This window comes from Mauremys mutica, chromosome 4, assembly GCF_020497125.1.
Source record: "Mauremys mutica isolate MM-2020 ecotype Southern chromosome 4, ASM2049712v1, whole genome shotgun sequence".
NCBI classification, from domain to species: Eukaryota; Metazoa; Chordata; order Testudines; family Geoemydidae; genus Mauremys; species Mauremys mutica.
This window is the reverse complement of record NC_059075.1, coordinates 15,405,356-15,427,597: the sequence shown is the minus strand read 5'-3', so window position 1 is coordinate 15,427,597 and position 22,242 is coordinate 15,405,356. Positions and strand designations below refer to the sequence as shown.

The 22,242-nt window shown below is 45.2% G+C and overlaps 1 protein-coding gene across 1 annotated transcript in view; it reads right to left on the bottom strand.

Moving 5' to 3' along the window:
- The window catches only part of RHOJ (ras homolog family member J), a 70,327-nt gene that overhangs the window by 10,243 nt on the left and 37,842 nt on the right, over positions 1-22,242 (bottom strand). The window contains exon 2 of the mRNA XM_045016697.1: positions 5,971-6,029. Within this exon, the coding sequence (XP_044872632.1) occupies positions 5,971-6,029 (59 nt within the window). The remainder of the gene's footprint in view (positions 1-5,970; positions 6,030-22,242) is intronic.

Genomic DNA, 22,242 nt, shown 5'->3' with positions numbered 1-22,242 from the left:
ATTGGATTTGTGCCCTAAAGCATGGGGCATATCAAAATGATTTTATCCCAGCTAAAGTAACAGTGGATGCACTCATTAGCTGTACACATAACTAATACAGTTGTCCAGATCTTTTCTCACACTGTGACCTCCAGGTTACAGCAGCAAAATGTTCAGGACATCCTACCCACCCTGCCCCAACCTAACCAGACAGATAGGAAAGGTGATTGTGCCTACCTGGACCTGTCCATGTGCCCCTCTTGGGGTTTCAGCCTGTAGGATGAGAACTCTTAATCTAATCCACTATTTTACAATCCGTTCCTCCCACCCCCTCCTGGTATGTCTTGATTTTCATAGGGCAATCCCATGCCCTGAAATCTTGGCTTTCAGGATGATAAAGGGTTCTGCTTGCAGTTCTTCTACTGGTTTACCAGATGACCTTGGGCATGACACGTCATCGCTTTGTGCCTCAGTTTCCCCATCTGTCAAATGAGGATATTGACACCTGCTTTGTAAAGAGCTTTGAGATCTACGGATGGCAAGTGCTATATAAGAGCTAGGTATTGTTAATATATATAAAAAAGACTCAGAATTACTTTCATGCCCACGCAGTATGATCTTAGAATCACAGACGTTTAGAATTGGAAGGGACCTTGAGGGGTCATTTAGTCTAGTCCCCTGCACTAGAGGCAGGACTATGTAATAACTAGACCATTCCTGATGGTGTTTGTCTAATCTGTTCTTAAAAACCTCCAATGGGAGATTCCACAACATCCCTAAGTAACTCCAGTGTTTAACCACCCTTACAGTTAGGAAGTTTTTCCTAATGTCCAACCTAAACCTCTACTGCTGCAATTTGAACCCCTTACTTCTTGTTCTGTCCTCAGTGGATAAAGAGAACAATTTTTCTCCCGCCTCCTGGTAACAACCTTTTTGTATTTGAAACTGTTATCACATTCCCTCTCAGTCTTCTCTTCTCCAGTGTAAACAAATCCAATTTTTTTCAATCTTTCCTCATAGGTCCTGGTTTCTAGACCTTCCATCATTTTTATTGCTCTCCCTGGGACTTTCTCCAATTTGTCCAATCTTTCCTGAAATGTGGCACCCAGAACTAGACACAGTACTCCAGCTGAGGCCTTATCAGCACAAAGTAGAGCAGAAGAATTACTTCTTATGTCTTGCTTTCAACACTCCTGCAAATACATCCCAGAATGATGTTTGCTTTTTTTTTTTTTGCAACAGTGTTACACTGTTGACTCGTATTTATCTTGTGATCCACTATGACTCCCAGATCCCTTTCCGTAGTACTCCCGCCTAGGCAGTCATTTCCCATCTTGTATGTGTGCAATTAATTGTTCCTTTCTAAGTGGAGTACTTTGGATTTGTCCTTATTGAATTTCATCCTATTTACTTCAGAACATTTCTCCAGTTTGTCCAGATCATTTTGGATTTTAATCCTATCCTTGAAAGCACTTGCAACTCCTCCTAGCTTGGTATCATCCGCAAACTTTATCAGTGTACTCTCTATGCCATTATCTAAATCATTGATGAAGATATTGAACAGAACCGGATCCAGAACTGATCCCTGCGGGACCCCACTCAGCATGTCCTTCCCAGTTGACTGTGAACCGTTGATAACTACTCTCTGGGAATGGTTTTCTAACCAGATATGCACTCACGTTATAGTAGCTCCATCCAGGTTGTATTTCCCACAGGTGTAGTGCGTATTGTAGTTTGTTTATAAGAAGGTCATGTGAGAGTATCAAAAGCCTTACTAAAGTCAAGATATACCACATCTGTTGCTTCCCCCAATCCACAAGGCTTGTTACCCTGTCACAGAAAGCTATTAGGTTGGGTTGACGCGATTTGTTCTGAACAAATCCATGCTAACTGTTACTTATCACCTTATTATCTTCTATGTATTTGCAGATTGATTGCTTGATTATTTGCTCCATTATCTTTCCGGGTACTGAAGTTAAGTTGACTGGTCTGTAATTCCCTGGATTGTCCTGATTTCCATTATATTTGCCCTCTTCCAGTCCTCTGGAATCTTTCCATTTTCAAATTTCATCTCTAATGGATCAGATATCTCCTCAGTCATCTCCCTGAATATTCTAGAAAGTAGTTCATCAGGCCTGGGCGACTTGAAGACATTCAACTTGTCTAAGTAATTTTTGACTTGTCCTTTCCCTATTTTAGCCTCAGATCCTATCTCATTTTCACTGGTGTTCACCATGTTAAATGTCCAATTGCTACTAAACTTTCTGGTGAAAACTAAAACAATAAGTTCTTTAGCACTACACTTCCACATTTTTTTAATTGTTTTTTCCCCCTCATTGAGTAATGGGCCTACCCTGTCCTTGGTCTTCCTCTTGCTTCTAATGGATTTGTAGAATGTTTTCTTCTCATCCTTTGTTTCTAGCTGGTTTAATCTCATTTTCTGCCTCGGCCTTTCTAATTTTGTCCCTACATAGTTGTGATGGTTGTTTTATATTCATCCTTTGTAATCTGACCTAGTCTCCACTTTTTGTAGGACTTTTTTTTTTGAGTTTCAGATCACTGAAAATCTCCTGGTTAAACCAGGGTGATAGTGTTGGAAGGCTGGAAAATGCCATTAGTTCTGTTAGTGCTCTGTGCTAATGGGAGTGCCTAGGACCTTGCTTCTGTGGAGTTCAGGCCTGGGACCCAGCTACATCCTTATTCTAGTGTCACTGTCACAGGCACCTTCTTACCCTACAGTCTCTCTTCCAGTAAAGTTATTCAGGAGGGGGGGCCAGACTACCATGGAGAGAGACAACCTCACAGCCCCTGTTTCAGTAGCTAATGAGGCTCCTCCCATGGTAAGAGGGTAATGCTGCACCAGGGTACATTTTTAAATTGTTAGTTCATCAGCATGTGTTTTAGAGCATGCCAATGTCAAGCATTATTGTTAGCTCTGACTTCATGTCGATTTTCTTTGGAAAGCCACACAACTCAAGGAGGTGTGTGTGTGTCGGGGACAGTGAACCCATATGAGCTGTCATTCCCGCAACAGCATGTGGGAAAGAGCAACCTTCTGGACTCCTTTAAGATATGATCTATTAATCACAAAGTGATTCATGCTCCGTAATGTCTTGACTCAATGACCGTCTCCTTTGCACTGAAATCTAAAATGAAAATGGTTCTGACAAGTCACTTACAGTCATTGAGTGTCACTTGGAGACAGGCATGCCTGGGCTAACTTGAACTTCGTCACGAGAGATGGCAAAATGATTGTCAAAAAGGAGGGGAAAACACATTTCTGTCAGCTAGATTCACAGCTTAATGTTTTCTTTTGGCTCGGGAAAACGAATAAAAGGAAGTGTCATTGACAGAGTGGGTGACAGGTGGAGTATGCACAAAACATGTTCAAATAATGTTACGGTTCTGGATTAGCCTAACAGAAGTGGTAAACTCAGGCATGAATAAAATTCTGGCCAGATTTTCATAGCCCTGCATTACTGCAGAAGGGCGCAAAACATGAGCACACCCGGAATCCTGCATCTGGGTGAACGAACGATCCTTTGCGTGTGCAAAGTGGGTAATTGAATGTGCACGTTCCCTGATTGCACGTGCAATTATGTGATAGGTTATTATTATTTATTACTTGTAGCATGGTAGTGCTTAGATGCCCTGACAAATATATACGGACCGTATTGTGCAAGGCAACACAAACATACTCACAGACAGACCCTGCCCTGAGGAGCTTACATTTTAGACAAGACGAGGCGTGGGGGAAGGAGTGGAAAGAGAGGCGTATTAAGGTGATGTGTCTAGAGGTGGAGCTGGAACTAGAATCCAGTTGATCCTATGCATTGGATCACCTGCCTCTCAGTATATGTGACTGTGGGGTGTGGCCATGCAACAGGCTGTGTGGGCTTGTCTTACTGTATTTAGGCATCTGCTTGGGCCTAGAGTGTGTCTCACAGTCTATATTAGTTATTTTTAGTATTGATTTGTAGGTAGTCTGTTTCAATTCATTATTTTTAGATCAGCTATTAAAAAAGGACAAACCAACCATAACGGATATAAAACTAGCCGCTATAGATAGCACTCAGTAACTGGTGCCGCCTACAGAAACAGGAGCAGTCAATGTGGAAGGAATAAAATAGACAAAACACAAATCAGGCAAAAGCAAAACCAGAAGGGACCCAATCTTGCAAGCCCCTACTACAGGTGTAGTGCGTATTGTAGTGACCATCTGTTTCTCTGCAGTGCTTGGGGTCTCTGAATATTATTAATCTGTGTAACAGTATTCTCAGTAGTGTGGTGTCTGCTACTACATTTATTATGCCTGGCAGCGTTTGAAGGATCAGATCCTAATATATCTGTGCCGTGCCCTGAAGTTTGCTAGAGTTGGCCTTTGCTGGACCACCAAGCAGAGGTGAGGCTCAGTACTGAAGAAAGTCGGCTACCGGTTCATGTGAGTCTTGTCCAATCAAAAATGATGGTTTCACACACATTGGTAAGATGCGCATACAAATGCAGGCAGGGTTGATGTGAGACCCACATGGTGCCTACAACTTCATGTGGGCCCTCTGCACTTCAGGCAACAGTGCCCCCCCAGTGACATGTCATGGTGCTTTTCATGCCTATTAGGTAATAAAGGTAATAATTGGAGATGTACCAATCTCCTAGAACTAGAAGGGACCTTGAAAGCTCATTGAGTCCAGCCCCCTGCCTTCACTAGCAGGACCAATTTTTGCTCCAGATCCCTAAGTGGCCTCCTCAAGGATTGAACTTACAACCCTGGGTTTAGCAGGCCAATGCTCAAACCACTGAGCTATTCCTTCCCCCCTTCCTATTGTGCTCAAGGGCAAGTGAGAATGCAATAGTTGTAGGTTTCCTGCTTGTTTTCTGAGCTGGAAGCATCGGCTAATCCAGGGCCTTATCCAAAGTCCATTGAAATCAACTGAAGCTTTTCTACTGACTTCTGTGGCACTGACTAAGGTCCCAGTGCTCTCCTTTCAGACAAGTTGACTTTGGGAATGGATGCTTCCAAATGGCTGGTGAAATGATAATGACACAGGCTTGTCTACATGAGAACATTGCAGTGGTTTAACTCAAGGTGGCATATTTAAACCAATTTAGTTAAACCAGTGCAAGTTCTGTGTGGACACAATGATTGAGAATAGAGAGTAGTCCATCATGTTCCGTGGAATAACAGTGTTCCCCTATGACTGATATAGGGGAGAGAAGAATGAAAGGGCAAAGTTTATAAACTGGAGTCGCCATTGTCTTAATTCCACAGTTGCTAATAAAAGGCCTCGTTGTAGTACTAGATGCTGCTTCTCTAAGGATCTTGCAGATCCAACAATGTAAACAAAGATTCACCAGCAAGAGAATGAGATGCTTAATAAAAAATTCTCTACATTTTTTCTCTGTTAATTAATTTGGATTACTGGGACAGCCACAGGGGTTTAGGTGCATGTACTCTTCTCAAAATAACGTCTGTTAGACCAGGGAATAGTCTGGCAAGGGAAATGGTAAAAGCCTCATAAATTGCATTACGTAAATTTAGACTGGGCATAGACATTGGAGACTATATTGTAAGTGACTGTCTTTCACTGGTAGGTATCTGTTGAAGATTACCTACAGTGGTTGCCATTTAAAAGTTAATAGCTGTTGAGAGTTACCGCACAGAGTTGTATTGGATATTTGCTATTTTCTATACTCAGGATAGGAAATATTGGCTGTATCTCAGCTGCCGCTACATGAAAACCATTAGTAATCGTTGACTAGAGAGCTCTGTGCCTGTGACAGAAGTCAGAGGTGTAAAAGACCTAATAGTTTAGCCTGGTTTTATTTTTAGTTAGAAAAATTAAGTCTATGGCATGTTTTTTGTGTTGAAATCTCTGCGTAAGAAACGGGTAATCAGTTCAGCCATCACCAAATAGTACTGATGCTATTTTTTATATGGAAAAAATTGTGTGTAATAAAAATCAGAAAGGGAAAGAAGGTAAAACAATTTACCTGCCCTGCAGTATCATATAGCCCCAGCAAGTGCTGCTTGCCTCCGACAGTCACAGTCACTGGAAGAGAGAAACAACAGAGAGGTTGTGAGACACAAGCTCCAGCCAGTAGTTATGATTTTACACTTTTTAAACTACATACCCTAGTGCAAGGCAGATTAGCGTGCGCCTTACCATGTGAACCCTAAACTAAGCTGACAATCATCTCAAAATGAAGGCAACTAAGGCCACAACAAAAGCAGATGGTTTGGTTTGAACTCTCATTTCTTAATAGATAGATCAGGATTTCTCAAACTTCATTGCATTGCGACCCCCCCCCCTTCTGACAACAAAAATTACTACATGATCTTGGGTGGGGGGAGGGAAAGCCTGAGCCCCACCACCCCGGGCAGTGGGCCAAAATCAAAGCCCAAGGGAGGAGAGCCTGTAACCTGAGCCCTGTTAGATGCCAGTCTAACACCAGCCCTGGCGACCCCATTACAACGGGGTTGTGACCCACTTTGGGGTCCCGACCCGCAGTTTGAGAACCGCTGAGACAGACGAATTGCAAGCACTGCTGCTGTCTGGGTATTCAGAGATCTAAGGACATTTGCTAATCTCTGTGAGACTTCCAGCTGATACCAGCAAGTCATTAGGAGCCCAGAGCACAGGGAACCTTCCTCCCCACCAAGTCTGTTTGGGTTATGTCTGGTCTTGATGTTTTCTCTGTTCAGACTTTTTTTCTTCCTCAATTCCAGAGCTGTGAAACAATGATGTATTTGGAACCGAGCAGCCTTCAGTCTGGATCAGTGCAAATGCATTATTTTTTTTGCTCAATCTCTCTTTTTTGAATGCGGGGAAGTTCAATGCCAGTTAATACAGTGATAGTGTTACAAATCATTGTGCTTCATGCACACTTTGAAAACAGGAGGGTAATCTTAGGGGTCAAACGTTTTCCAGGATATTGACCAGATTTTACAATAGGGCTGATGACTTGCTTTAATGATCAAATTCTGTACTTCAGCACATATGCTCATAGAGTCAAATTCAATACTGGCTCTCCGGGCGTGCTCCAAAGCTCATTAAAGTCAACTGGAGTCTTACCGTTGATTTCCGCGGACCTTTTCAACAATATCCTTTATAATTTGATCTCTCTAATCAACATCATTTCATCTAAAAATGTCCTCTGCTTTAATAGAGTTTAGTTATCCAACTAATGTGCTTAAATCATTAAAGTTCCGTGTGGGAAGAGAATTGGGAATTCAATCCCCCCTTAGTCAGTGGGAAAAGATTTTAAGCATGTATCAGGAGAGTCACATCTCAGAACAATGTTGTTCAAAATTATTCACTGGGTGTACAGGATACCAGGATGTCTTAAAACATGCAGGTGAAGGGACTCTGATGCATGCTGGAGATGTGGCTGGGGAGGGCTATCTTTTTGATACTTTTTCGCTAATCATCTTCTAAAATTAATGTGCGCAAGGAAAGATTAATAGTTAATGTTGAGAAAATATGGGATTTGAAATCATCACATAGGCCTTAGCTGATGATTTTACATGATGGGTCTTTTGCAGATGACAAGTACCCACAGCATTTCAGAAATTAATTTTTGCTGCTGTGGGGAACTGTGATGGGCTGCTGACCCCATACTAGACTGGGAAGCATTGATGAGGCTCAGAAGATGCCAGTTAACCTGGTAAGAAACACCTGAGGGAGAATTAGACTTGATAAACAATCACTAGTGGAGGATGGCGCCCAGCTGAGCAGGAAAACCCTGGGATCCTGGCCCTGAGGGTAGGGTGTATCTGGAGAGGTGGTGAAGCAAGAGTCCCAGGGAAATGGTGGCAAGGTTCAGGACAGTGCAGATCTTGGTCGCTGATTAGAAGGTCTTGGGCTGGAACCCAGAGTAGTGGATGAGCCCGGGTTCCCCTACCAGCCACAGGGGAAGTGGCACAGTCTGGGTGGTGAGCTGGACCTGAGACAGTTCATATGGAGAGACTTTGAAACGCCAGAAGAGTGAAAACACATAGTGCCATGGCTGGAAGGCCAAGCCACTAAGAGGGAGAGTCCTGGTTCACAAAGAGGAAGCACAGCAACTCCTGGAGCGTGACCAGGGATGCAGCATGAGTGAGAGACCAAAGGGGGCATCAGACTGGGAGAGAGTTGTTCCTTAGATGTAGCCATGAAGAGGTGTCACAGCAGTAAGTGTACCCCGATACAGGGCATAACTTGGGATGCCATCTGTTACACTTAGAAATCTCTGTCAGTGTTGTTGGACAGGTTGATTATTCAGCAGGTTTACTAGCTTGCAAAATAATTGGGTAGCTCAGCTGAAGTATAAACTTAATAACGCTGACCACCTCATATATAAAATACAATGGATCATACTGCTGGAATAGTGAGGACCAGATTCTCGGTTCCACCTTGGCTGTGGCTGGTACAGGAGCTAAGAGGGATGGAGAAGTGGCTCAAAGCCATTTTTCATGCTGCATTCAGGGGAGCTGGGGGCTGGTGTGGCCCCAACATAACTTGAAGGAGCCTAAATGCTGCTGCGACAGCTCCCCTGAGGATGCTCTGCTAGCTCAAGCCCATTGGTGTGCAATGTGCTTCAGCTATACTCTTCTGCCACTGGCCTACCACGGAATGTCCCCCTGAGGCAAGAGCAGAGCTGGCTGTGTTAATCTGACACCACTCAGGGGCTCACCACCCATCCACTTAGGGGAGTTTTGCATCAGCATTGCACTACCTGAGCAGTACTACCTGGAAAGAGGTGGTGGTCAAGTGTTATGTTTAGAACTTGGACTGAAATAAATAAGGCCTGTTCTACACTACATAATTAGGTCGAAGGAAGCCGCCAGTATATACACAGATGCTTGCAGCTTCTCCTTCCTTTCCACCTCTGTGACCGTCGGGAGACTGATATCACATAGGGTTGCCTAGGGGAAATGGGGGAAGTTCTCATTAAAAGTGCTCTTACATGGAAAAAAGGGGCATGTAGACCCACCCCTGACATTCCAGATTGCCAAACCACGTGGCCGCTAATGTGCCTTTACTGTGCTTGGCATGGGTCGGCAAGTAGTTTAAAATGGCTGATAGGGGACTGGGGCACCACATGAGAGATTCTGCAATTTGGGAGTGAAAACAGCTTTAGTGCTATGGGGAAGGGCCATTGTTCAACAAGCTACCTGTGCTCCCGACATGAGCGTGCCATAAACTTCATTAAAAGTGTGGTCACCCATGACCCAAGGGGAGGAGGAGGGGGGTTACTCACCATGGGTGGAGCAGCAAAATGGCACAGTGAAGGGTTACGGATTCTGATTAGGTTATGGCTCGCACCTACGGTAATAAGGGTGGGTTTTTTTTTAATGAAAACAGCCTTGCTATGGAAATATTTTATTCATGTACAATGGCTTCTTTATTTTTTCTCCCTGACTGACAGCTGGAAATGTGTCCTTTGGTGGGTCACCAACACCGAAAGTGGACTTTCCGGGATTAGAAGGAGGAGAAAGAGAACGCGGGAAGATGTTCACTGAGATAATGAATGCTTCCGGGACAACTGATGCAGAGCCGAGAGCATGGAGGTTTTTGTTGTCTGAGAAGTTAGACATGGACGTGGAGAGCAGGAAAGCTTCCAGTGACTGAGAGCGTGCGGTGCAGGATGAGATGCTTCGGATTATGAGGGACCAAGCAGACACGTTGAGGCCTCTGGTTGAACTGCAGGAACAGAAGCAGGAGGGTAGAGTCCCTCTGCAAACCCCGGTGGACAGCCAGCCAGCATCGCCTGGTGCAGAATTACCCTCTCCCAAGCGTTCCATGAGGCATGGGCGAGAAGTCCATGATCACTTTCACTTAACTCGGGGTGGGGGTGGGGGGGAGTACAAGGAATAGAAGGTGCCCATTCACAGACCTTTGATGGTCTGGAATGCGTGTTATGTTACACAGCTGAAAATGTTTCTCCCATTCCAACTTTACAACTCCTTTTCCCCAAGGTTACCTTTTCTTTCTGGTCTCCCTCTTTACCTATGTTTGTTCAATATAGTAAATGGATTCAAGAAATAAATGTTCTTTATTGATTAGAAGCAGTGAGCTCAGGCGGGGGGTTGGCTTTACAGGGACAGTGATACAGGCCAGGTGAAGGTTTGGGAAAGCACAATGCCGACAAGCAGCTCACATTACTGTGACTCATTTTTGAAATGGCTTTTCAAAGCCTCGCAGATACGCAGCGCTCCTTGCTGTGCTCTTCTTATTGCACTGATGTCTGGCTGCTCAAAAATGGCTGCCACGTGATCTGTTTCAACTGCCCACCCCTGTGAAAAATGTCCCCCCTTTTTTTCACAAATATTATGGCGCACACAGCAGGCAGCTATAACCATGGGGCTGTTCTCCTCACTAAGGTCCAACCTTGTTAGTAGACTTCTCCAGCGCCCTTTCAAATGACCAAAGGCACATTCACCCACCATTGTGCACTTGCTGAGCCTATAGTTGAACCATTCCTTACTGCTGTTCAGACAGCCAGTGTATAGCTTCATAAGCCATGGTAGCAAGGGGTAGGCTGGGTCCCCCAGGATAACTATAGGCATCTCAATGTCATCAATGTTAATTTTGTCATCTGGAAAGAAAGTCCCAGATTGCAGCTTTTTTAACAGACCCGAGTTCCTAAAGATGCATGAGTCATGAACCTTTCCTGAACATCCTACGTTGATGTCGGTGAAATGCCCCCTGTGATCCACTAGCGCTTGCAACACCATTGGAAAGTATCCCTTTTGGTTTATGTACTCTTTGGCAAGGGAGTCTGGTGCCAAGATGGGGATAAGTGTGCCATCTATCGCCCCACCGCAATTAGGGAACCCCATTGCGGCAAAACCATCCGCTATGTGCTGCACATTTCCCAGACTCACTATCCTTTGTAGCAGAAGTCAATTAATGGCCCTGCACACATGGAGCACAGCAGCTCCCATGGTTGATTTACATACTCCAAATTCAGAGGGGTAGCCGTGTTAGGCTTGCATCCGATGAAGTGGGTATTCACCCACGAAAGTTCATGCTCCAAAACGTCTGTTAGTCTATAAGTTGCCACAGGATTCTTTGCTGCTTGTACTCCAAATTGATTCCCCACTGACCGGTAACTATCTGGTGTTGCAAGCTTCCAAATAGCGATAGCCACTCACTTCTCCACTGTCAGAGCAGCTCCCATTTTTGTGTTGCTGAACTGCAGGGCAGGAGAAAGCTCTGCACAAAGTTCCTGGAAGGTGGCCTTCTGCATTCCAGAGTTCTGCAGGCACTGCTCATCATCCCATACCTGCAAAACGATGTGGTCCCACCAGCCAGTGCTTGTTTCACGGGATCAGAAACAGTGCTCAACAGAGTGCAGCTGCTCTGTGACTGCCATCAGCAACTGTGAATTGTTTTTTTTCAATGGCTTGCAGCAGGGCTGCTTGCAGGATATCGCTATGTTCCACACTGCAGACCCTACTTCGGCTCTGGAAACACTGCAGGAGAAGGTCTGAGGTGTTTGAGATGCTCACAGCAAGAGCACACAGCTGAGCCGGCTCCATGCTTCTGGGGTTATGGCATATGCGCGGAGGTTTTAAGGCATGAAAACCACTGGGTTGTTTGCTGTTGATGTGAGGGAGCGAGCACAGTGCATCATGGGATGCTGATGCAATGTTTCCATTCTCCCCTGCGACAATGTTTTGGTCCCATGAGGCATTGCACAAACTTCCCAAAAACACAGTGTAGCAAGTTGCACTTTGGGAAAGCTACCCACGATGCACTGCTTTGTGCATCAATGCAGGCACTGCTAGTGAGGACGCACTCCATTGAGACAATGTGCGTGGCCACACCATGCTCAATCGACTTCATTAATTCGGGGGCTCGAGGTTGAATTAGATAAAGTTGTCTTAATTTTGTAGTGTAGACAAGCCCTCAGCTGCAAGTCAGCAACAGCCACCTTATTTGTTGTTTTTTTCATCTACAGAAATCATGGACAAAAAATGACCAATGCCATCCCATTACCTTTTTGGCAGACAGGTAAGGTGGTGCAAGGCGCACAGGTTTCTGTTCAATTCAATCATATGGTGTTGGCATGACAAGCTATAGAATTGTTGTCAAAGTGTAAATGAGACAGACACCTTTTAGGAATCTACCATTAAATTGGCACAGAGTAAAATTTTCAAAAGTGTCTAAGTTCCACTGAAATCAGTAGCACTGAAAGTCACTGAGTCTTAGACTATTTTTGAAAACTTCCTCCTCAGTCTGCCCAGGCTACACCATGCACTTGGAGTTTTAACCCCCGTCTCTGTCTGGATTTACTGTCCATTCCCAATTCTGTGGCAGGTTGCTATGTAGCACGAGTCATCTCTCTCTCTCTCTCTTTCTTCTCCCAAGTTTAGGTGCAGTTTTTCCTCCTCACTTTTTGTTGAAAAATCTTTCATTTTTTCTCATCATCTTAGGAAATATCTTTCTTGAATTCATTACCACTATGTAACATATTCCTCTCCCACTAGTAGAATTGGTTTATTGACATGAATTTAAATTAGGATGCAGATAGCCTGCTGTACCCTGAATTCTGGCTTTGCCTGTGGATTGTTTGTCTCCCAAACATGGGGATTACCAAATCATTAACAATTCAAATAATTGGGAGGTCTTCTGACACTTGTTTAAGCAGGGTCTGAATGGGCTCTAACCTGACATTTATTAGTGAGGTGGGGGAGAAGACTAAAGGAACTAACCTCGTTTGCATAGACACACCCACTCTGTCTAGATGCACAGCATGATGGAGTCACTTTGCCCAAACGATCACTTTTGGCTGGTGCTGGATTGCAAATCACTTTGTTATTGGGGTTAGGGGAGAGGTAATAAAGTGTTATATGAATCAAGGGAAGCAGAACTGTGCTTGGCATGGCCTGATTGAAGGGTTCACCCTCATCTGAACTGTACTCACTAAGCAGGGGACAGGGGTGCCAAAGCTCAGTGGAGATGAGAGAAGGTGGGGACAGGTGCCTTTACTTGGCAGTGGGGTCTTAGGCACCATTTGATTGTCATTCTCCCCATTGTGTAATGACACAGCTGGTTAAGACTCAGTTGAGAGTCTTTTGTTGTGGATCACTAGAGGTGAAATTGCTGGTAACCAGGTCTAAGCATTAGACCTGTTATGGGATAGTTTCTCTACTGAAGGAGACTACCCAGCTCACACTAGTATTGAGGCTCCCCCATTAACAGATGAAATCACTGAGAGCTGTGTTAAGTGCTATGGCCTCAAGACATCCAGAGGTGGCAGTGGAGGAGTGAATGATGGCAGAGCAGCCCAGGTGCTTTTCTCCCATGCCCTCTGGCCAGGGTAGGAGGTGATTTCACGTGAATGCACCTCTGAACTCTGGGTCTTCACTGAACAAGGACAACAGCTGTGAGTGGGGTGCAGTGGTGGGAGGGGCACATTAAAGGAACTTTTGTTTGTTGGACTTTTTTGCTGCAAGGTGAGAACCTGAGGCGAAGGACAGTGCCCAACATACTTTGGGGTGGGTGTTTTGGTCATATGCTTCTGAATCATGCTTGTGGCACTTCCCCAAATTAATGCTGGGTTACTTTCCCCTTTTTATTAAAGCTTTTTTTTTCTACACACCGACTGAGTGCTTACAAGAGGGGAAGTATTTGAGGCTCCTGGCATGGTGTGCATTGTGATGTTCTGGTAATAGAACTTCCATCATGTCATGGACATGGTGCTTGTGAAACAGATATCAGAGGTGAATTAGTTGATTCTTCCAGTGAAGATCTCACATGCATGAGCTGCATGCCTCTGCAGTGTGAGCAATGACTCAGCATGTCCACTCTGTAGACAGCGGTCATAGCAGTGACTACAGCAACTAGCATATCTATGAGCTGCAGCCAATGTTCCCTCCAATTTTTTACATCCGTGTGCGGCATGAATTTTATGTGCACCAGTATGGAGGTGGTGTGTGGTGGGGGTGGGGCTGAGGGTTTCAGAGTGTGGGAGGGGGCTCAAGGGCTGGAGCAGACCATTGAGGTGGAGGGGGGTTCGGGCTCTGGGATGGGGCTGGGGATGAGGGGTTCAGAGTGCGGGAGGGGGCTCAGAGCTGGGGCAGAAGGTTGGGCTGAGAGGGAGTGAGGGCTCCATCTGGGGGGTGCGGGCTCTGGGATGGGCCCTGGGATGAGGGGTTTGGGGTGCAGGCTGCCCCGTCACTGTGTTGGGGAGAGAGGACTCCCTCCAGTCCTCTCTTGCCTCAGCTGCTGAGGGCTGGGAGAGACTGCCTGTCCCCACCACAGCAGCTCTGGGGCCGCAGGAGAGGTGCCTGTCCCCACCGCGGCAGCTCTGGGGCCACAGGAGAGGTGCCTGTCCCCACCGCGGCAGCTCTGGGGCTGGGGGAGGGAGAGAGGTGCCTCTCCCCGCCGCAGCCCTGCATGCCCCGTACCACTCTCTAGTCCAGGTCTCTGCGGCTGCAGAGCCTTGATAACCTGCTGCACAGCTTAGAGGGAACTTAGGTTGCAGCTGCTTTTCCAGGTTCATAAACCCTGCTGTTGGTTTATATTCTGCTATTAATCTACTGTTGCCTGTTGCTCTTGCACCAGCTGTTCTTAGACCATCCTGAATTATTTCAGTAAACCAAAACCAGCATATAAGTGTTATCAAGTCATTAGATGTGATCCAGCAGTGGCTCTCAAACACTTTTACTGGTGACCCCTTTCACATAACAAGCTTTTGAGTGCGAGCCCCCACCCCTTTTAAATTAAAAACACTTTTTTATATATTTAACACCATTATAAATGCTGGAGGCAAAGTGGGGTTTGGGGTGGAGGTTGACAGCTCATGACCTCCCATGTAATAACCTCGTGACCCCCTGAGCGGTCCCAACCCCCAGTTTGAGAACCCCTGTGATACAGACTCATTTGCAGAAGCATGAACTGGAGCTTCATAAGTTTTGAGATAACAATATATAAACAAAGGTAAATTTTCATCTACTAGCTGCTCTGGCCAAACTATGATGATTGAATGGTTTTGTAGCTTTTGGGTGATGAACTTGGCAGACAGAGGTCTTCTAGATCCCCGGCTATGTCGATTAAGCATCTTGGTCATATACCCTTCAAGAATAAACACCAGCCCTCTGAAAATCAGACCCCTATGGGTCTGCAGCTGGGCACCTGGAATTAGAGGCCATTTTGAAAAACCTGGACTGACTTACTTGCCCAGTGTCGCTCAAGAAAAGAGTAACAAGCAGGTCAATTTAGCGCTAATGCCTCCTGACTCCCAGGTGTGTACTTTGTCTTTCCTCCCCTGCTTCTGTATCCTTCCTCCTTTATAAATATTTCCTTTGCTTTCATTGAATGCAATATTAAAACATCTAATTGCAAATGAACCCCAGACAGGAATAGGAGTTATTGGGTTCCTGTGCTCACAGTCAGAGAGCCTCCAAGATCCATTGGTTTGCAATTGTCAGCGTGCCCAACCGTTCGTTACTTCTGTATGTTTGAATCGTCACCAGGAAATTAACTCATGGGTTGCTAGAGCTGTGTTCCCACTTTGCTCCCTTAAAATAAACAAGATTGGATCATGGGCAAATTGGTTCCTGTCACAGTCTTAAAGCCTGCAACTTCAGAGTAATCTTTTCTGAAGGAAAAACCACAAGCATGTTACTTTGCACCTTAATTGGCCTAAAATCAGGATTTTGGGTATAAAATGAACTAACAGTCTTTCTTTAATTGTCCCTGTAACCATCTAATATCAAAACTACAAACCGTATACATCTTCGTTGGTTAACGTTTTCCAGAAGAAGTTCTCAGAATAGCTTGAAGCAGACTGGCATTAGCCACACCATTCTCAGTCACAGCATCAAAAGGTGAGTTTCGTGTCGCGCAGAGTGCATTTTTTGTTTTGTCTGACATTTAAAAGGTTTGAAGAATGGTCACAGAGTGTTTCCTGAGGTGAGGCCATAATAAGGTCTTGAGTGGATTTAGCTATATCTTAACCCCTAAATGTAGCTTTTGGCTTATTGAGGTCATTGCTTTTGCCTTCAGATTCACAGAGGTTTTAAGGCCAGAGGGGATCGTTACATCTGACCTAACTACATTACGTCTGACCTAACTAAATAGAATTTGCTTTTTTAGTGTCTCAGTATAAGGCATGTTTTCCAGATCTTGAATCATGTTTGTAGCTTTGTTCTGAACGCTTTCCAGTTTTTCAACATCTTTTTTAAAGTATGGAAACCAGGACTGGACACAGTATTCCAGTCATGGTCTCACTAATACCATATCTAGGGTTAACATTACTTCCCTCCACCTGCTTGCTATTCCCTGCGTATAACTCCAAACAGTGCCTTGGCTCTTTATGAAAACTCTGATGATTTTATCAAGAATCACACAATATCTGTTTTTTTCCCGTAAGCCCCACCTCCTGGAGTCAGGTGATTCTCTGAGAATCTCAGCTTTCATTTTTTCTCCACAAGTTTGTTTCTAGCCTTCATTGCTGCTGAGAAAAGTTTGAAAATGTGACCTGGGTGCACCCTAAAGACCAAAAACTGGAAGGCAAATAAGAAGAGCCTCCCCAAATCTCATGATTTTTTGGGATCTGAGCCATGGTTTTCAAATGCTTGGGATTGGCAATGCTGAAAGAAGCAGTGGCTGCGGGGGACCTTTGGGTGCTCATGGTATCATCACTGCCTAACACCTTTTTTTTGGTTTCTGGACATTCTTTCCCCTCTGCTGATTGGCTGCTTGTTCCAACTCCCTCCTCCCACTGCCCTCAGATTTAATTAAAAAGCACCGAAACAGGCATGATGGTAAGTGTAATGAGGAATGCCTGCCCTGTGGTGTGCTGTATGTCTGTATTGGTTTTAGTAGTTGGAGAATTCAGACTGAGTTAATGAGAAACTCAGCCACCTCAACTTGCATTACAGCCAGGTTAGAAAAGCAGGCCTACATCAACTGACAGCTCTGTCATCCAGTTCCCAAATAAAAATGGATTCATCTAGACAGTGCAACCCCCTCAGAGAATATGTGCCTTGCACCAAGTATGTCTTCTTATAGCATTGTGTTTTACAAGGCCTTAGCTCTATAAATTGTTCCCAGTTCTCCACAGCTAGGTACGTGCTGTGCAGAGAAGGCTAATAAAAGAGAGACCAGTCCGCTAACCATTTTTATCCAAGCAGCTTATATCAAATGCTATAAATCTTTTAAAGTGCCTGGAGCACATGGAATTTGGTGTTGGCAAACTTACATGACAAAGAACACACAGGCAGTGGAGATGGATTAGAAAGAGCAAACAGCATAAATCTAGCCCAGAAATAGATGAAAGGGAATGGAAATTCCCAAAGCCTTCAGCAACACTAAAATGCAACACTAAAAATATGAGCTTGTTCCTTCCTAGTCCGGGATGCGGGTTATTTATAGACAGAATGAAATAAGATGATTTATCAGAACCATTGACCTCATTATTTGTAAATTCAGCACCGGAGGATGTCCACTGCACCCCAGGGAATTACAGTATTGCTGCACTAAACAATCCCTGAGCAAAGTAACTTTGCCTGAGGGAGGAGTGTTAAATAGCCTGGTTCGGTTTTCACATACCTAAGTCCCTCCGTAACCCTGCCCTAGGGTGTTTCAGGGATATAAATATTATACCGCAGTATTGTAAAGAGTGAAATGCTAATGTGATTACAAGGTTTGGGGAATATAGGAACAATTATATCTAAGGGCATGTCCACACAGAGACTTAGTGCACAGCAAGCTGGGGTGTCAATCTAGGACACTCTAGCCTGCCACACACTGAGCGGCCACATACTGAGTTTCAAACAGCAGTAGATCATGAGTGTTTTGTCAAAGAGTCTTGTAGTAGCGGTGGCAGTCTAAGCACATGAACTGGAGATGTTTGCAGATTGGCGCTGGCATCCTTGTCTCAATGGTATTATAATTGAGTGTCCTGTTATTCAGGAAAATTCCTCGATGGAAGGTAATAGTGGTAAAATCCGAGCAGATGGTGGACAAAGGAATGTGTGCAGCAGTAAATAGTCTGAACATCTGCAAAAGCTGGGCAGTAGAGATGCTAGGACTAACTCTAAACAATGACGGTAACTGTAGCACCTTTACCTGGACGGAGTTGAAGTGCTTTTGTGAGAGATCAAATTGTTTATGTTACAGAAATGGGCAGGTGGTGGTGGTGGGGAGATTTTGGCTGAGATTGTAGCGTGAGCCTGTGCAAAAATGAAACTAACAGTGTGTGGGTTAATAATAATCTATATCTACCACTCTTCTAAGTATTTATAATGCTTCCATCACCATAGCACAGTAACTATTTTTCTGGAGCTGGGATTTAGGCGCAAAAGAAGGAGAACAAGCAGATTATTAAAGAAACAATAGTTGATACTCTGAATAATCTTAATATTTTCAGCTGATCATAGAGCTGACCTGGTTTGCAAAAGAGCAGACGCTCTGTCTTTTTAACAGAGATAAGATCAGTCAAGGCTATTGAAATCAACTGTTTGCCATAACATAATTCTCCTAAAGGAGAATTTGGCTTCCCCTAACAATGGCATGCTAGGCTCAATAGGCAGAGCAAACAGTGTGGGTTCCGTTGCATGGGGCTGGGGGAGATCTGGGGAGTCTGAAGAGCAGTGGTCCCCTATAGTGGAGTGCGCCCCCTAAGGAGACGTGGAGGAGCATTCAGGGTGTGTGTGGCAGGGCCCAGGCTGGGCGAGGATGGAGCGCCGCCCTCAGCCCAGCTCCTCCCCCAGCCGCAGCTCCACTGCACCATTGGTGGGATTCTGGGGATGTGGAAGAGCTGCTGGGGAGGCTTGGGAAGAGAGCACTAGTTCAGCGCCTCGGAGGCAACAGGATCAATGGGGATCCCCATTCCCAAGAAGAGTGTCAGACATGAGGTCTACACCAGGAGATGTGCCTAGAACCCCAAAGCCAGGAACAGTGCCTAAAGTCTGCCCAGCCCCCGCAAGCGAAGGGCAGGTGGGATTCAGTTTGGCGCCCTTACAGCAGTCTAGTGAGTGTCCAACAGGGGGAGCTCACCCAGGTCTGTGACTGGGCTGTATAGGCATTGCTGGACAGCTACAAGTATTCTGCAGCAAACAAACACTTGAACATGATAAGTGCCACTGAGAGTTATCAATCATCGTTAATAGCTGTCTACAAACATAGGAGGCTGAAGAGTACAGTGATGCAAGCCCAGAAACCATTTTAATTCCAAGCAGCTGCTATAAGCTTATACCTGTGCAGGTTTAGCTGACTGACTGCTTAGGGAAAGTCGATGGCTCAGCAGAATGGCAATGATCTTGGGGTCTTTCACCTCTAGGTCTGGTGTGAATTGCCCCCTAGCTGGGAGCGAATAAAAATCCTCACTGTCAGAGGGCTAGCGCTCAGCATGGAGTTACTTGGCGATCTCAGTCTAGATCCTAGTGTCCACTTCCCAGAGACAATTAGCATACCAGCATTAATTGGCACACTTTCAGCAGAGGAGGCAAGAAAGGGGCATGGTGCATGAATTCAGCTCTCCTTCTGGACTCTCACCCAGTGCGGATGACCTATCTTCTTGGAGAGATGCTGGGGGTAGATCGAGGACGTCAGTCCACGGGGCTGTCAATCTGCCCCTCCTATGATTACTGAATACATTTAAACAAAGAAAAGTTGGATTCTCTCTTTTTTGCCAAGGTACAAGGGAAACAGGCACCGGAGATAGATAGGAAAGGTCGAGGAAGATGAATCTAGCACTGAAGTGCATGGGAGGGGACAGAAATTCATGATTTCCATAACAGAGAAATATGATTAAGGTTCAAAGAATGTAAAACAGGACGTATTCCCAAAACACCGATTACAGAGACTTTGTTTTAACTGTACAAATATTCCATTTATCTTATTCATCATATTTACCTTATGATAAGGTTTCCCACATTCACATTTGGGCCAAGTGCATTAGTGAAAGAAAGTGCACATAGCAACATCTTGGCATGCTAGTCAGACATCATCAAGTGCACCTGCTCCAGGAATCTGTGGCCAAACTCTGTTTTCTACTGCACTGGTGTAGATCTGGAGTAACTCCAGCATCTACTATAGCAAACTAGAATGGAGTTACTCCAAGTTTACTACAGGGCAGTTGAAAGCAGAATTTGACCTGCTGTTCCCTATCCTGCCAAAGCAGAAACACCTTGGGCACACTGAATTGAATCAATGTACATCTGAGCCTTTTATTCATGGCATAAGGGAGACAAGAGAGACACGGGGACAGGATGATGGATAATAAAGTCTGAACAAATTCCGTTCCGTACCTTACATGTTCAGGTCTCTTAAGCTTAACTTCAACACTGACTTTACTGCATATGTAAGAGATGAAGTCTGATCCTGCTGCCACGGAGGGCAGGGGCCGTACTCCCATGCTGTGCTCCCTGGGAGTGGGAGCAGACCTGTAATGATTCAGCCTTAGGTGCCAGCTTTTAGCTGCTATTTATCATACTGCTTACAATGATTTGCCAAACATTGTGTCTGGCAGTCCTTCGCCCGGTGCTGTAAAGACATTTTTCAAAGGCCAGGGAGGTAGGTGGGAGCAACAACCCTTTAATTAGGGAAAGACCTTAGGTGGTCCAGTGTAGATCCAAAAAGAGGTGGGAGTGGGGATATGGTCCAGGATGCCCCTTCACCTGCCCCCTGTGTCGATCCATCCTAGGCAGCCAGAGGGACAGTGTTTGGGCTCCCTGAGCTCATGGGGCTCCACCCCCAAAGGGCCATGGCTGGGGGAGGTGAGGCTGTGTCCAGGCCCTGCTCCTGTGTGTAGTGACTGGGGGCTGGAAGCCTGAGCTGAAAGGAGGGCACGTAGCCCTTCGAGACAAAAGACTAAGGGCCACTGCTAAGTGCCTGTTCCATTTAGTAGCCTGGCTCCTTCCACATGCAGGCTCGTACCTTTCCAGGTGGCCTCATCATGGCTGGTCTTGAATTCTGCAGTGTCGTGACTGGGGAAAATCCAGGGAGGAGGGTGACCAGGAGCCCAGTTTTCCACTGGACAGTCCGGTTGAAAAAGAGACCTGACGGTGTCCAGATCTACAGTCTTGTGCCAGAATTCTCATACAGCTAGAATTCACTGAGCTCATTAGATAAGACACTCTCACCCTTCCTGGCCAATCTGGGTAATGCATACTACAGATTCCCAGGAGCTCATTCTGAATGTACATCCACAAAGAATCAAGATGTCAGATTAAATCAAAGGGATCTCAGTTTAGCCCTTTAAGCTCAGCTGAAAACATTGCTCTACAGCAGGGGTAGGCAACCTATGGCACACATGCCGAAGGCGGCACGCGAGCTGATTTTCAGTGGCACTCACACTGCCCAGGTCCTGGCCACCGCTCGGGGTGGGACTTTGCATTTTAATTTAGTTTTTAAATGAAGCTTCTTAAACATTTTAAAAACCTTATTTACTTTACATGCAACAATAGTTTAGTTAATATTATAGACTTATAGTAAGAGACCTTCTAAAAATGTTAAAATGTATGACTGGCACATGAAACCTTAAATTAGAGTGAATAAATGAAGACTCGGCACATCACTTCTGAAAGGTTGCCGACCCCTGCTCTACAGTAAGGAAAGCCATGTTGGGCAGAGGATGAATTTCTTGTGAATTCCTACAGACCTGCTCAAACTATGCTGTTTGTGCCCTCTTAGGGACCAAGGTAGAACACACTATTAAAAAAAATCACTTTCCCCCACCCCCCAAAAAAAGGTCTACTGAATGAAAATGTCCCCAGACTTTTAAATGAAGCACAGTAGATACACAGTGTATTTGTTTTAAGGAAGGCTGTGCAGTTTAAGGGCCGGATTCTTAGCAGGTGTAAATCAGCGAAGTCACTCTGTGAGGCCAAGGGATCAGTGCTGCTTTACACCCGCTAATGAGCTAATCCTAAATATTCCCTCAGAATTATAGGTCAGATCCTCAGGTACTGTGTGGCTGCCTTATGCTGCATTTCTCATGTACGCTGGCTATAAAATCCTGAGCAACAGGTCCAAGAAAATGTTCTCAGTGTAAGGATGATCCCGCTGGGCTGTAGAGCTGATCTGATAGCTCGTGTGCCACAGCCCTTCCTTGGTGCCCAGCATTGTAGGGAAAGGGAGTATGGTTACTGTCAAGAAGGCAGGAAGCCCCTCTGCTATACCAAGCCTATGAGTTTGTGGCATAATTTTAGACAGCTCTTATGCTGCTCTAGTACACGGTGCATGGGGGTTTCCCAGAATAGCACCAGGATCAAATGGCGCAAATGGAAGCTTTACCCGGGTTTGGAATACGTACCACTGACTT